A 16,995-nucleotide genomic window follows, 5' to 3' on the forward strand; every position below is an offset into this window, starting at 1 on the left:
CTCAGATTATAATGTATTTGTAGATAATAATAATAATAATAATAATGGTTGTGAGCAACATAACTCCCTACTCCCTCATTATTGTTGCGCACTTTAGGGATACACTATGTAGTTCACTAAGTTGGGGTGAAACAGGAGTAAATTCGGACAGTACCTCATCATTATCATGCGCCAGCGCTGGTCACATAAACACACACAGGTGAGAGGGAGTAATCTTTCTAACTGTTACATTTACCCTTATTAAAAATATAATCCACACATTAATGAACTACCCAGTGAATTGGTTTTATCTGAATCCCACTATAACAATATGGCAACCATGATGGCTCGCTGTCCACGCACTCTGTTTATTCGGCTGTCTGTTGCTTAGTAGCGAGACCCGCAATGCATTTTGGTACACATTTAGCTCGCTTAGTAAGCAGCGATGTTTAATATAAATCCTGATGCTTTATGGGATTTTATAGTGCCCTCAAAATCATGTTTGAATTCCCCCTTATGATTCAGACACTCAAAAAAATATATATACTCAATAGTGCCCTAATTAACAGGGCAGATTGCAGTTAATGTTAGGGTCAAACTTAGCAGTGTACTTACAGCAATTGTGGGAAACAAAAAATGTGTTACTGATTTCCAATTAATCATGTACGTTAACGCTTAAACATGTATGTTAACACCTTTTTTCGAAAGTGTAAAACATCCAAAAAAGTGCTTTTACACTGCAGATGAACCAAACTATGATCAGTTGATCTGGACTGAGGCCACCTCTTTTGGTTGGACCAATTTTTTTTTTCTTTGAGCTGAACTATGATCCACAGCACCTTTCTCATTTTGGTTCAAACTGATCAGAAATGTAAGAAAATTTGGACCCAAAAAAGCTAGAAAAGTACACTCAAGCTAAATGAAATAACTGGATTAAGTACAAAGGGGAAAAAGAGCAAGGTAATATAAAAAATGCTTTCTAGACCAATCAAAGAATGCCTAACCCTGTTTTCACACTGGAAGGTGACAAGTCGCTTGTGTCACCACAAGTTTTTTTTTTGCCACCACCCCCTTCTTTGGAGAACCAATTAATGTATTAACGCTTATACAGAGTAATAGTTTCTGTGGTTATTGTGCATATAAATATGAAAAAAATATGAGCAAAATAACAGGGGTCTTTTTCAAAAGCAAACTTTTGTCCCCTGCAGTTTTTATGGTTAAAAATCAATGTCATATAAATACAGATGGATCAAGCACTAGGACCAAGCAGCAACAACCGTTCAAGCAGAAGCCAGTTTCCCTTTAGACCATGCACAAGCTCATCTACTGGCTCTGCCGTTTTTTTATCCTAACATGTCATTGACTCTATATAAACATCATCAGTGAAATAATACTAAATAAGAATAATCTAATAATAAAAAGAAGAAGACTTTTTTTTAAAGAAGTATGTGATATTTGGAATAAATATGTAGCGCAGAGATTTTAGTTTGTGTGAAACATAATTAAAAACTCGTAATATAATACATTAAATTGACAAATCCTGCACCTAACAACTGGGGTTATGCATAGGGCAACAGTATTATAGAGGAAATTTCTCTTACTCGTTTAAAGAAATTTCTTTAGAACAGTCTTTCGTGAAGGAAGTGACTATGCAATCACACTTTTTTTCACACATAGATATGGAAACAGAATGTTCTTTCAGAAGCAGAAGGTGCTGCTGATGCAGCGATGCTGAAGCAGCGCTGCATCACGTTGACTATGCACGCTGTGCACAACAAGCATAGCCTTGACCAAAACAAGGTCTGCTGCGTATGTGCAGCTATAAGCTTCATTGTTGAAAGAACTGGCAGGACAGATCTGAGGACAGATTTAATGCTGCAGTGCCTTGCTGCCAAGTTAATGTGTTTGTACAGTGTAAGGCAGGGTCTTTTGGTGGGGTCCTTTGGGTACACTGGGGCCTAGATTTAGCCAGAAGAATGAGAAAAAAGTCCCAGGCTCTTAAACAATAGAAATACGGAACTGCATATGGGACATGGTGACATAGTGTGGCATGATATACTGGCATGGTGATTGGTAAGTGGTTGTTATACTGACACTTTGTGGCCCGAAAGTCATTCCTTTCAGGCTGAAACAATGGGCTGACCCTTTAAAGACCCCTGGTTTACCAAGGACACACAGTGCGTAATACTATAGACCAATAGGGTACTATTGGCTGAGGCTGAAAATAGGAATTGTGGTTGTGTGAAAAATAAGCTTTGGGTAAATGAGCAAACACACTGAGATGTTGATCTCAAATCTTGAAACTGTTTCTTATTAAAATGGAAATATTTCCATCTTCTATCAGATCTGTGAAGCTGTACATTGGGTAGTAGCCCGGGGGGAGCTGGTGTCAGCTCTTTTTACCAGTGGATAGGGGAAATGTTTACAGAAAGGAACATTTTAAGAACATTAGAAATAGGAAGTAAAAACAGAGAGATGACCCTTAATGACCAGAGCAGTGTGTCAAAATGTCAAAGTGATTCTAGAAGTGTTAATAATGTTTGAGGCTAAAATTAATAAACTACAATTCATTATATCTAGTGACATTGTGCACTTCCCCCTTTGTATAACAGTGAATACTCTATAATGAGTAGTAAAGAGTGAGTAAGACTAAATACTGAATATACTGTTTTGTCCTAAAAGCACAGCAAAATGTGTTCAGGCCAGATTACAATGATAAGGTAACTGATAATATTAACTTAGCTTAATCAGAAGCTCTCCTAACTCAACAATCAACAATACATATTGAGTTAAACATTATTAAATTTGAGAATTGGAATTGGATCAGTAACTCCACTCATTCTGGCAATTCCCCAAAATGTCCCAAGATTTGAGGCTCCTTTTACCCAATTTTCTCCCTGATTTAGATGGCCAGATAATGAACTCATTATTTGCAAAGCTTCCAACACTAGGAGGGTGAATACAAAGGCATACGTGTGAAGTCAGAAACTGCCTCTTTCCTCTTAGAGGAAAGCACTGGATTCCCAGCTCTCATGCATCAGCCAACAGATGCCCATGCCAACCAGCATCACAATGGGGGTAATTAGAGGACATCTATGTACCCATGTAGAGAGCACAGCCAATTGTGCTCTCTTGACTTTGGAAGTTGAAGACAGGCAGGTTTGTTGACAAAGGTTCATCATTAGCCCTTTTTAGGGGGGGTTAATCTCCCCTAAAGGTTCAGGTGAAAGAAAAAGGTAAAAAGAAATATCCTAAAAATGTATACTTAGTTTGGAGCAGCTTCCGTAGCTTCCTTTATCTTTCCTCTTCACTTTATCAATTTAATTTAGACCACACAATGGAAAAAAGTAGCTGTGGGAGGTATTTTAGATCTGTAAAATCTGTAAAAAAAAAAAAAAAAGAAAAAAAAAAGAAAAAAAAACCCTGAAAGCTTTTCTTAATTTTATTTACACTCTATGTTTTTTTTTTTTTTTATATAGAAAAGAAATGGATCATTGGGTTCAATCAGCACCCCTAAACCTCTGATCCCAGAATCACCCCCGATTGTTGGCCATGAAACACTCTAAGCTTGCTGGGATATGAACTTGTGATTTCCTCACATATGATGAGCATCAGTTAGCGGGTTGAAAAACTCTAGATCTTAACACACAGTTCTGAGTAAATTAATCATTCTGATCTTTCCTGACACACACAGATATGAGCTGGGTTTCAGAAATGTCTCAAACAGTGTCCCTTGATTGATCATCTGCACATAGAAAACGAACAGGAAGAAAAACTGAGAGGAAACTAAACAACTTTGTTTTTAAGCATAACCTAATATGATATATAAATTGAAAACAGAATTACATAGAGATTAAGAAAACTGACTCAACATTTGATTACAGTGTATTTAAAGATGTACAAAGAGCTAACATATGCTAATCTTCACCCTCCTGATGTTGTGGCTTCATGAGTGAGCAACTGAATGGGTGGGACAACTGGTCTAGCTAAATTGGGAGAAAAATGGAACATTTTTTTTTAAATAAAACTATATATAAAAAAAAGAACTAAACTGTCATATGGGACGATGAGGTAGAAAATGTTACTACATTTTGATACTTCCAAAGAACACTCTGATAACTCTCGGATGTTATCAACTACCTTAACATTCAGCTGATGTCAGATCGACTACATAAAAGGTTGTGGTTAGCAGTGTGACAGTTTAATGGAAAGATTGCATAATCATTCAACAGACCTCACTCTCGTTCCTCCACATGACTTTTACTTACTCAATACTTGTCAATTTGGTTTCATGTAACTGTATTTAAGCTAAAATTGTCTAGAATAAGAAATTTATTTTAAAAGCAATTTTCTTAGTGATTTTTTTTATCGAAATGTCTTTGATTGGTTTCAATTTTAAATTATTTGAATGCTGTTAATGCATCTAATGAACATGTTTAATCTGGAAACTTTAGCTTTAACATTTGCTTGCTTTTTTTAAGCAAATGAATCATGTTACCAAGTTTACAGAGACTGGTGACATATTTGCGGTCTCTCCATCTCTCTCTCTCTCTCTCTCTCTCTCTCTCTCTCTCTCTCCTTCTCTCACACATTTAAGTACACACACACACACACACACACAAACACTGACACAGCTGTAGCTCCTCCTAACTCCTACTGTATATAATAATAGAGTAATAAAAGCTCTAGCATGGCAGTTATATGACAGTAAACAATTATTACTTAATTACAGAATATTGTTTTATTAACACACTTATTTTTAAAGTATCGTATTTTACAGACTATAAGGCGCACCGTATTATAAGGCACACTATTAATTAACGTCTATTTCATGGTCTATTTTCTAAATTTCCTAAATTTCCTTCGGGATAAATAAAGTATCTATCTATCTATCTATCTATCTATCTATCTATCTATCTATCTATCTATCTATCTATCTATCTATCTATTTTCATACATAAGGGGCACTGGATCATAAGGCTCATTTTAAGCGACAGAAAGAAGAAAGAAGGGTGTCGCCATGTTTTCCTTTTAATTCAGCAGGTAAACAAAACTGTAAAACATCCAACGAGCACTGGATGCTAATCTACACAGATTTCTCACCTGCAAAAAGTTTATTTGGGTGAGTAAAGCGCTTACATTTATTTACAGTAATCTTAGATTTCCAATATTTTCAACAGTGTGGTTAGCAGAAGCGCTAGCCGCGATTAGCAGCGCTTAGCGCTAGTAAATGCTGCCCTGAGTGTTCGGGTAAGCCAGGGTAGTATCAGCTAGTGGTTCGTCCCACGTAGCTTGTTTTAACACGGTAAATGCGCAGGCTACAGTCCATTATACTTACCTCTGAACGGCTAGTGCTGAAGAGCTAGTGCTGCGGTTAGCGGCTAATGCTAATATTGCTCCAGCCTCAGTGCTGGAGAAACCTTACTGAAACGTCTGTATAAAGCTGTACTTCAGCAGAGTGGCTTTACTGCTCCTCACAACCTAAGTGGTAAAATTCATACATAAGGCGCACTGATTATAAGGCACACTGTAAATTTTTGGTAAAATTAAATGATTTTAAGTGCACCTTATAGTGCAGAAAATACGGTGATTAACACAAATGATATAGATATAATTTTCCAATCTGTTATTCAGTATTTTGTTTATTTTAACATATCTATGAAACTCATTAGTCTTAAGTAGAATAATCGCAGAATTTTGTTGTGATTAACACTAGTTTTTAATCATTCGACACCTGTACATTATTTATTTACCCTTACATTTATGTTAATTGTGCTTGATGCATGAAAAAAATTTGGATAATTGGATTTGGATAATTATAAACATCTTATCTGTGTATGTATTTTATTTGTATATATCTAATATTTTTCATTGTGTTGCTGTCGTATATAAAAATGTTATATTTCTACCAATTTAGGCATGCTTTTTTATATGTTGTAAGTATATTTAGAGAAAGTTTACTAGGGAAAATTGTATATATATATATATATATATATATATATATATATATATATATATATATATATAGAGCACTAAAGTCGTGCGTCATTCTGTATTCCTCAATGGCAGGAATGACTAATCTTTTCAAAAAATCGCCTCTGTCGCATTTCAGAAGCAGCTGTTTGCTACACTACTCCATCAATATGATCTTGAACTTGATAAATCCTTGGTTTCTATCATGACAAACATTGGTCACACTGACAGACCAGCTAAACCATCAAACTCCAATAAAAAAAAAGCTTAGTGATCCAAAATTTAGTGGTGGAAATAATTTTCTAGACAGTAGATTTAGTAGGATAAACTTTTTTTTAATACCAATTCAGAATAGCAGGTGTTCCAGAATTTTGATATTGATGCCAGATAATGTATATTAATTACATTTAGGGGATTTTTATGTGCCAGAACACCATTTTTACAGCTGTTTATATCATTTGTTTTTTTAATAAATCAAGAAATATGTTAGCTTTAAATATGATGTATTAACATGAATGCACAGTTTAATGTTGTCTCAGTGTGCTTCTACTTCCTTTTCTCTCTTGCACTTTGCTTCTCCTCCTCTGTCTTCACTGCTTATATAGCGCTTAAATTTAACCAGAAATTGAGCCACTTCCTCCCTCTAAACAGAAACCACAAAACCTAGACACCCTAACAAGCCCAATCGTGTCATAGCAACAAATACACACTGACAGCTCAACAAGCTTTATTTACCGCACCTTGTTTTTTACAGCAATTTTATTACATCATTGGAAAAGAGAAAATAATTAAAAGGATAATTATATTACATGTATAAACCAAAGGTTTCTCTGTTACACAGAGGCAACAGAAAAAAAAGTTAACAAGATAAACTAGACCAAACCTTCCTTTCCACCAATATTCCACAGAACGGCTGTTATGTAACAGCACCATGTGAGGTACTGTAGCTATGTAGATAGAGATAGATAGATACTTTATTGATCCCAGAGCGGAATTCTAGACATTTATTAGCAGATATACATAGTTTACAGAAGTTACAAAAGAAGATACAGTAAGAGATAAAGATAACAATAAAATATAAACTATAAAAGTAGAGTCCTTCAGTGTATGTGTAATGAAGTTAGTGCAATTAAACACAATAAAAAACACAATGTACCCCAGTTATAGTGCGAGTACGATGTGTCACAGAGGCATCATTTGATTATTTTAGGGTCCTAATCGAGACGTCAGCAGGGAAATGCCAGATGTGGCATTTCAAAAGTTTCATAACTACCCCGGCAACCACAGTCTCTTCCTTCCACCTGCATATATTTCAATTCAATATTTAGACTGTGCTTTTTAAAACCAATTTTGTCACAAAGCAGCTTTACATAGATACGGGTCCAAGTCTCTTATGAGTAAGCACCAAAAGTTTCAAAGAAAAATTACCTTACATTAAGAGGACGAAACTTTGGAAAGAACCAAGCCTTAGCACTGACAAATAACAGAACAAAAACATCAGTACAGAAAGATAATGGGAAGCTATAGCTAATATAGAAACAGGTTCTGAGTTCTGAGTGTGAGTAGGTGACGGGCACATGCTCAGAGTTAATGTTAAGGTCCAGACAGTTTAAATATCTATATGTACAAGGGCTGCACTATATTGGAAAAATGTTATGTTGCAAATGTTCTTTTTTTGATAATATATATATATATATATATATATTGCGATATTAAACAATGCAGGGCCCATGACGTCAACAGCTCCGCCCCCACCCACGTGCTGTCTCGCGCCTGGACCGATTAAGAGCTGAGTCAGTGCCGAGCACTCAAAACCCGAGGAAAACAGCAAAACAACAGTAATCGGCCCTTTAATAAGGCTTTTAATGGCTTTTTAAAAGGTAAATAAGCGTTTTTTGGGATTAACGCACGTGCCTAACCATGTGGATGGAGGCCATGCAGTTACCTTGCGTTTACTCCTGCCCCTCCCTCTTCCACTTCTCAGGCAGCAGCAGCCTGTCACTCACACAGACACAGAGACAGTGCTGTGTATCTACTTCTTGTGTCAAAGAATCAAAGAATCAAAACATTGCAACATGGCGTGTTTGATGTAATTGCATGTCCTGCGAATGTGACTACTGCACATGTGCACATCGCGATGACGATGCTTAAACGGGCAGCCCTAATATGTACATCTATAAAGTGCGGCAGGAATGCATTAATGCAGGGTTTAATTGCAGTCTCCTTCCTCCTGACAAGTAGGCAGTTAGGCAGTAGCGCCACCCCAGAGCTCTGAAGCCATACACATTAACAGAAAGACACATTTTCTCAGAATTTTAGAATTGTGTTGTTATGTAGTGTAATTTTACAGCTCTAGAACTGCTGCTCATCAAGAAAGCTAAGTCCAGCTTCCAAAATTTACGCTGTATTTACAAGAAGTGTTTTAGTTCAGCCAATCAGAACAGAATATCAGTCTTAAAGGCACAGCAGCTCTTTGACAGCCTGTTAAATTCTAAAACTGCTTTGCTTGATGCAACCGATGTGTTTTTTGTAACTTATTAATGTAAACATAGGCATAGAAATGGTCAGGGACAAGGCATAATAATAGACTATGTTTTTCTTTTTAATGAAAACTCTCCATTCAAAATATTATGTAGGCCAAGATTAGGCTTAATCCTTAGGAAAGTGGTCCTGGTCCTAAAGGTTTACACTAGACTATATTCAGTATATTACAACTGGCTACAGCGTAGAAAATAATTGTGTACAGATTATCCCTAAATGCTTTGGCTACACAAATATAAATGTCGTATGTGCGCTTATTGGGAAAAGTACATAAAACAGAAATGCAGGGAATGCATATGATCCAGTTTCTGCTGGATTATTTAATATGAATGAATCACAATAATTATAAAGCACAGCTGGTGTTTTCAAATAGTGTTAAAAACAAGTTACATGGCTTTGAGGTGACAGCAGTGATAATTATAACCAATTGTGTTTTACATTATACCAGTAATGTACATCTACTGTACACACACACATACACACACACACACACACACACACACACACAAACACACACTCAGGAAAGCGTGTTGATGGATTTAAAAAAGTCTATTGTGTTTTTCTGCCCGTGTCAGGGTTTGCCTCATTCTGTTTCCTCAAACGCAATTGTCTGCGCGCTGACCAGAGTAATGCTGTAACACACACATACACACACACGCATTTTTATTTTGCAATACCTCTACAATACTATAATCATAGAATAATTAAAAAAATCATTCAATACAAGACCAATACAGTCATCTCTCCTTCACTTCACTTTTCCATCTTTTTCTCTGCTTTTATGAAACACACACACACACACACACACACACACATTTAGAACTCTCATTAGTTGTGTCTTCACTCCACATTCGCAACAATAGCACATAGTTCCTGTTCCCCTGGCGGACGCCTGCTATTTACACAAGTGTCTCTGGACTGTCTGCTCTGTATATACAGCAGCATGCAAAAGTTTAGGCACCCCTGCTCAGAAATTCTGTTCCTGTAAAGAGTTAAATGAGTAATGGATGTCCTAATTTCCAAAAGGCAAATCATTTCTTTAAAAATGTAGTAATTATATGCTTACAGTAGATTAAGGAAGTCCCGTCAGTAATGCACTGCAAAAGACAAATGCATGAATCAGTTTCTCTGCATCATCTAACTAAAAATAGGAAAATAGGATCTCGCTCCTGCGTTACTTCTTGAATAACACAAAGGACAGTCTCGATGATCTTATTAATATGTGGTATGAATGAAGAGTCACGCCATCTGATGTGACAGATATGTACAGCTGCGTGTCATCAGCATAATGATTAGTAATAATCTGATCCAGTGGCAGCATGTATGAGGAGAACAAGAGTGGGCCAAGGACAGAGCCTTGTGGTACACCACATGGAATATTATTCTCTTCTGAAAAATCTTCAACCAATAGTAATAAAAACTTCCTTCCAGCCAAATATGTGAAAAAAAAAAACATTTTAAACTAGTTCCAGTTTGTTCCAGACTGACTATGTTTTTAAGACTTTTTAAAAGCGCACTACGATTAATTGAATCAAATGCAGCAGTTAAATCAAGAGGACCACATTTTCATAGAATGGACTGCACATGTTCTTCACTGCGGTTAACACTCCTCCGTCAGTGGTGGAAAAAGTCCCACAAGCACTCACTGATGTTAAAATCTGGTAATTGCGTTCCTATGATATCACCTGCATCTTCTCACTCCTCAAACCCCTCCTCTACCAATCAAGCACTGTCCTGGCACTGTTAACATATCAATTTATTTTTTTTATAAAAAAATTCTCCATCAAAAAAAGGGAAAAATTAATATCTTCAAACACTTCTAAATTAGCTGCTGAACATCAGAACATGACATCTGAATATACTCTGTATATAGCTGAAATGACAATAAAAACCACTTTGACTTTGACTTTGACTTTGAAGATGAGAACCAGTCTTATGATCAGCTAATTTTCACAACCACAACACGCTCAGAATAACACATACAAATGTGTGAAGAGGTATTTTATCCTTTTCGAAACTGAGCGCTTGTTTTTGTGCTCAGGCCATGAAGGCACTATATCAGTCAACCTGTTATTTAGAGTTCTCAATGGGTGTTGTCAGCAGAGACATGTGAAATAGAGGTCTGAGCAGAGCTGCTTTTTTCAACTCGCTGCTGCCCGCTCCTGCTTGTTTTAGTCCTGTGACTGACCGCTTCCGCCAAAAAAAATTGCTTGTTTTAATCCTGCTCCCGCCCACACACCTAATATGAATTAAATTAATGAAGTGAAGTGCTTTTATTTTTGTATTTATTTATTTAGGTATTTATTTAAACAGCAATATAGTGCTGGATTGCACTGTCCCATTTCTTACCACAGTCCAAACACATGCCGTCAGGTAAATTGTAGATGCTGAAATTGTGTCTTGAGGCTTTTTTGTTGATGTATTGGCTATTAACTTGACATTTATTAACTTTCCTTGAGTGCCAATCGTGTGTTTGTTAAACTCAGGATCGTTTTAGAATTACATTTCTTTGAGTTTTTTCTCAGTGCTGAATACATTGATCGAGATTTAAGCATCTTACTGATTAGTTGTTTTACCTTTGACCCACTCGTAAGTAATTAGGAACTACATTCAGGCAGGTTCTAGAAATTTAGAAGACTTGCCATTTGAGCATTTACATTAATAAAAAATAGCTTTCATTTTGAAGTGACAAAACATACTTATATATTGCGCTTTGTATTAGCAAGGTTTAAAATATATATATTTTATGCTATTTTTGTCGTGCTGTGGATATTTTACAAAAAAAATGGATGTAAAACATGTCCATATATGTCCATTATTGTCCATATAATATAATAAGCTTTGCGCTAAATAAATGAATTCAAATGAAATCCGTAGTTTACCTTGATTGAAGTGTCTGAGATGATCAGAGATATTAAATTATTAATTTATTAAATATTTATAACAAACATCAGCCTAGTGATATCTATGTGGTATAATATTGAGAAATGTAAATCAGTGATTCAGATTTATGACTGATGGTGTTTTTTTTCCAGGCGGAGCCAACAAAGAAGTGCTAAACAATCGTTTGTAACTTTGGAGACTAAGAAGGCTTTTGGGAAACAGACATAAAATTGTTTTTCTCAAAGTTCTGTTGTTCGTATATCACTAAAATCATTTGCTCTCGGGAAACGCACCCCTGGTCTGTTGGAGATGGAAGGTTTTTGCATGTCAATATTAACTGTTGAGAGTATAGTTTAATTTACTCCATTCTGCCTCTCAACTAGGGGGTTTGGCCGGATGGACCTTGGCTCTCCCTGTTACATATATAGGTCCATCATACTGCCAACACAAAGAAACATGAGGGACCAGGGGCCTAGAAGAAGACAACAGCACCGCTGCCTGGCAGAGGACCAGCATGCTTACAACACAGCAAACTAAATATTTTACATATGTTGTTCAACTAAGCAATGCACAATATAATGGTTTTGTTATCATATTTGTGCATTTTATTACTGTTACTAATTTCTTGTCTGAATTCTTTTTAAAAACTGTTGCTTTGTTGTTCTAAAAACTGCAAACAATGACGCTTGTTTTATTATTATCACTATTATTACATTTTATTATTATTATTATTATCACTATTATTATTTTTATTATTATTATTATTATTATTATTATATTTTATTATTATTATAATTTTATTATTATTATTGTGAAGAAAATTCAGACCTAAATTAACATATATTATATCAACAAATACTACAACTCAAATAATAGGTAGGCGTGGCAAGATTGAAAATGGATATTGAATGTTTTTTATATAATAAAATGTATATATATATATATAACACTCGCTGCGTATAATTTAGAATTTCTACTAATAGTAAACTAGCGTTTATTATAGCTGTTATTCTAGTCGTAGCACGCAGGTTAGATACTTTTATTTTGAAGGCGGATTAAGCCTACGTCGTCTTGGTAACCGGGTTTCTGGTGTAGCTAGATAGCTTTCTAGCTAACGTTATTTATGTATTATTGTACTCAAATGGTTCCTCGTTGGTTTTATAAACGTATAAACACATATAGCTAGCTTCATTAGATCAGTTATGTGTTTATTACTGGGAGCAACCGGCGTCGGAAAGACGCTGCTCCTGAAAAGACTACAGAATATCCTTTTAAAGGCGAACTGCGGTTAGCTAAGCTAACATTGGTTAGCTCGGTTTAAGTTACAGTAAAGGATGCTGGTTATCCCAGCGGTGGTTTATTTAGCTTGGTTGGCTGGTGGAGTGTAAATACAATATCTGTGTTATTTAGCTGCATACAACATTGTTTCTTTCAGTTTTTACCTGGTTAATTAAACCTAACTTTAATCTAGGGTGATTTTCTTTATCTGAGAGTAACTTACAGCTGTGCCAGCGGGACGGGACAGATTTAGGTGAACCACCGGTTACACTGCCAACGGTGAGCTGTAATATATTATTATTGATACTTAACTAGATATAGATAACGTTAAAAAGACAGAGTATGGTTTACTAAGTCAGTGTAAATTGGAAATGGGTTTTTATTTTCCCAATATTTTAAATTTTTGCTTCTTTTAACAAACATTTGATGGTATAATTCAAGTTTACAAGATGAAAATTGAAAATTAAGAAAACTGAAAAAAATCTTTCCTGAAATTCAGATTGTGGGACAGAAATTATAATAGATGAAAACAATAAGTTTTACACATGTTGTTTAAGACATGTAATGATATTCATGTTACACTGACTGTACTATTAAAATTAAATTTACGAATCAGATATCATTTAGTCTATTTCAAATTTAACTGATGTGTTCACTATACGCTGTCACTTTGATAAATACATATATACAGTGGTGTTTAAAGGTTTGTGAGTTTGTGAATAGAATTGACCTTATTTCTGCATAAATCTGACCTTGATTTTTAAATCAAATTCTCCAAAACAAAGAACATGAAAACGTATCTGGATCTGAAATGGACCGGAAAATGATCTGAAATGTTCAGATTTAATTATCAAAGTATCAAAAAGTAAACAAAAAAAAAGAGGACAAACCGCTGAATTTCAGTGTATATGTTGTGCCTGGCATCATTTGTTGTGGTATACTGAAGAATAAATTGGCTTTCATTCATTTTACAGTTTTTTTTATTTTGCCCTTCAATCAGAATGTCAGAAAAAATCTTTTTCTGAATTTCTCATAAATTATGTGCAAAATCTCATTATGTTCATTTTCCATTTAGTGTGGTACATAAGAAACAGGTTGTCATCCATTTTTTGGTTTATTTTTTGCCCCACAATTTGAATTTTAGCAAAAAACTAAAATCTTTACTTAATTTTCTGTATGTGGCACCTGGCGTTAGTGCATTTGTGCTTGTTGTGGTTACACCACCACATTATGACTCTTCATTAAATGTAGATTTTATTTTTTTATCTTACTTGATCTTGTTTATAAGCAAGTATTAATTTAATGTTTTTTTTTTCTGCACAGGTGGGTACAAACCTCACAGACCTGACGCTGAGGAAGAAGAGGGTGACAGTCAGAGAGTTAGGAGGCTGCATGGGCCCCATCTGGCCGAGCTACTTCGTAGACTGCTACTCTGTTATTGTGAGTTTTGAGAAAACATGATATTACTACAGATTATACAGTACTATAATCACACAAGTTACCTTTCCATTATAGAATGAGACATTTTATATTGTACAGCAAAATTAGGATTAATCATTTATTAACTTCGGACAGTAAAAAGCAGTTTTGAGATGCTGTGCAATTATCTTTATTGCTTGCATATTGAAAAACATGTACTAAAATCCTTGCCATTCAAACATTCCTAATGTCATTTGTAGAAATAATATTGTGCTGCAATAATATGGTGATGTCTTCTTCAGTTTATGGTGGACTCTGCCAACATCACACAGATTTCTTCATCCTGTGTCCAGCTGCTGTCCGTGCTCGCCGCAGAGCCACTTCAGACGGCATCTGTGCTCGTGCTGTTTAATAAGAGGTTGGAAGACTTCTGTACCTACCACAGGGTTTATAACGGTTGTGCTTCTGAAGTAAACTACTGTTTGTGTTCTCCTAACATTCTGGATTATCCTGGATTGTTTTTTTATGTCTGTGTTCTTCTAGGGACCTTCCATGCACCATGACTCTAGGGGAAATGAAATCACTTTTCAGGATGGATGACATCATTGCTTCTGCCCCTCAGTCAATCACAACTTTGGAGCTCAGTGCTCGCTCTGGTGAAGGCCTTCAGGATGTGCTTAACTGGCTGGACTCTTTGCAACCCTGCTGAACTGAACTGCATACATGTCTAAAAGGAAATAATGGTAGATACTTTCAGACAGAACACTGCCACCAGGCCGCATGAAGGTCTGGGTGAAGGATGATACATGGGAGACTAAAGCTCACATCATAGTCAGGATTGCTTGATGTGATGTTTATTAGCTTAGCTGATATTCTGATTCCTCTCTACAGAGAAGCTATGATCAGCTGTACTCCATGTTCATGCAGGTTTCAGGTTGTTGAGGGTAATGAGGAGATGGATTTTAGGCATACCATGCAGACTGTATGGCACAAGGTAGGAGCCACAACCAATCAGAAAAGCCTTTTGGTTTGATTCCTTTAGAGAAACATTTTAAACAGTTTTTTTTTAACCCAGGGTGATTACATTATATCTGTATTCCAAAGGCAGTCACACACTGGCATAATAATACCATGCCAAGAAGCAAATATATTCTGTTTCTATGTGTCAATTCAAGATTATTTATTATCTAATAAATTCAGTTTGATGATCAGTGAGTCATCATTCTTGTGAGCAAAATGTGATATCAATGAGCCATACAGAGCCAGTCTACTTGTAATGTTGCTTTAAACATATTGGAATTATTGGCATTCCCTGTTAATTTCAAGTTGCATGTAATTTATTACAAATTTTTGTTGTATAGTTTTGGATTTAATTTAACATAATAGTAAAAAAAGTACTGTTTTGGAAGCTCTGGCTCACAAGGATAATACCAATGCTTGAAGTCGTCAATGCAAGTGTTTGCACCTCAATTTAAAATAATGTTTTTAAAAATTAGAAGGAAAGGGCTGCACAGTGCATCCAGTGTGTGACCCCCCTAAAAGACTATTATCAATTAAAAAAAAAAAAAAAAAAAAATGGTCTAATTTTTCCCACAACGTCTTAACCTCTGATCAGTATTTCTGTAACATTCAGGAGCATTCAGAAACAAGTGATGAAGCATGACATACACATGGGGGAAAAAAATAAATACACATTATGATAAAACATGCATCCGATCAAAATTGCGGTTTCACCCCTATATTTGAGAAGTAAGGTTTCATAGGTCTCCCTTTTGTACATTTCAAGTTGTGATTTTTGATTCAGTATGAATTCCACAATAAATCCATTCCCTTCATCTTAAATTACATTCATTTAACATCCAATTTCATAAATCATAAATCAATAAACACATTTTGTTCCCAAGTAACTGGCCAGTTTAACAGTGGTGCTTTAAACATACCCCTGACCCTGACATAAATTAGTTTCATAACCTGGATAACTGTTAGCTAGCTTCCATGCGCTTTAGCTCATAAACACTAGTTATCAATGTGTAACAGAGGAGTGTATTTCAGACTAATGCTGCAAGGCTAGTGAAGATTTTGCAAGCTGTGTACACCAGGCTCTTGAGCTTTTGTATTGTAGTGTGAATTAATGCATATTAAAGGTCATTACAGTCAGTCCCACAAAGCAAACAGACAGTTTGATCAGAATAAAGATAGGATTAGATCATGAATTCGTAGCTTCCTTTACTTGTGCCATTCACTTGTATATTATTAGAAAAGCTGATTCCTGCTGAGGTGCCGAGTCACATCTCATTGAGATCAGACGATAAGCAGGAGTAGCAAAAAGCAAAACCAGAAGGCTATCAAAACATTAAAGCCAGTATAAAACAGTAGTGTCATTAAATTGGGAGTTCCAGTTGTCGTCGTCCAAGACCGTGGTTAAACTGTCACTTAATTATAAGCGTTTTAACTCGGGCCAGCAAGCTTATGTTCGGGTCTAATGTAGCGCTCCTCACCTGGCCCTCATAGGAATGGGTTCTGACTGTGGTCTTGCTGTCCAAGCGTAGATGTTGAAGACAGGGGTAGCAGTGGTTGGGGCAGGTTTCCAGGCATGTCTATGGGTGCCTGTGCAGGCTGGGTGAAGGAGCTGGGTAAGGAGGAAGGCTGGTTGCTGGCAGGCAGGGGCAGAGAGGCACTGTACGGCAGCGAGGTGGGAGCCGGGGATGTGGAGCTGGGGCGCATCTGATTCAGAGTGAGCCGGGGAGGTTCACTTTGGAATGGATTGGTAGCTGAAGGAGCACTCAGACCTAAAGAAAAGAGAAGGTGTGAGCCTGTGAGGAGAGAGTTGCAGCTTCTTTGCAGTTAGCAACAATTTTAGCTGCTGGCAATTCCTGTGCACTAACTAATCTTAACTAACCGGAAAAAAAAAATGGTATGAAT

The 16,995-nt window shown here is 36.1% G+C and overlaps 2 protein-coding genes across 9 annotated transcripts in view; one reads left to right on the plus strand and one right to left on the minus strand.

Annotated features, from left to right (window-relative positions):
• Window positions 1–12,360: 12,360 nt before the first annotated feature.
• On the plus strand, window positions 12,361–15,649 carry arl16 (ADP-ribosylation factor-like 16). Its single transcript, XM_007229025.4, has 5 exons — window positions 12,361–12,639; window positions 12,878–12,933; window positions 13,978–14,094; window positions 14,376–14,491; window positions 14,617–15,649. Exons 1-5 carry the CDS (start codon window positions 12,579–12,581, stop codon window positions 14,780–14,782), a joined length of 516 nt encoding a protein of 171 aa, XP_007229087.1. The 5' UTR covers window positions 12,361–12,578; the 3' UTR covers window positions 14,783–15,649.
• Window positions 15,650–16,282: 633 nt separating this feature from the next.
• Window positions 16,283–16,995, minus strand: part of epn3a (epsin 3a) — a 28,957-nt gene continuing 28,244 nt past the window's right edge. For all 8 annotated transcript variants that reach the window (XM_022668041.2, XM_015603561.3, XM_015603566.3 and 5 more), the window contains one exon: window positions 16,283–16,862. In XM_022668041.2, the coding sequence (XP_022523762.2) occupies window positions 16,579–16,862 (284 nt within the window). In that variant the 3' untranslated portion in view covers window positions 16,283–16,578. The remainder of the gene's footprint in view (window positions 16,863–16,995) is intronic.

The sequence above is a fragment of the Astyanax mexicanus genome, chromosome 3 (genome assembly GCF_023375975.1).
Source record: "Astyanax mexicanus isolate ESR-SI-001 chromosome 3, AstMex3_surface, whole genome shotgun sequence".
NCBI classification, from domain to species: Eukaryota; Metazoa; Chordata; class Actinopteri; order Characiformes; family Acestrorhamphidae; genus Astyanax; species Astyanax mexicanus.

Coding starts and splice junctions, on each gene's coding strand:
- arl16 (XM_007229025.4), top strand. CDS start 12,579: ATGTGTTTATTACTGGGAGCAACCGGCGTCGGAAAGACGCTGCTCCTG. Junction 14,095..14,375: donor TAGACTGCTACTCTGTTATT/GTGAGTTTTGAG, acceptor TGTCTTCTTCAG/TTTATGGTGGACTCTGCCAA. Junction 14,492..14,616: donor CTCGTGCTGTTTAATAAGAG/GTTGGAAGACTT, acceptor GTGTTCTTCTAG/GGACCTTCCATGCACCATGA.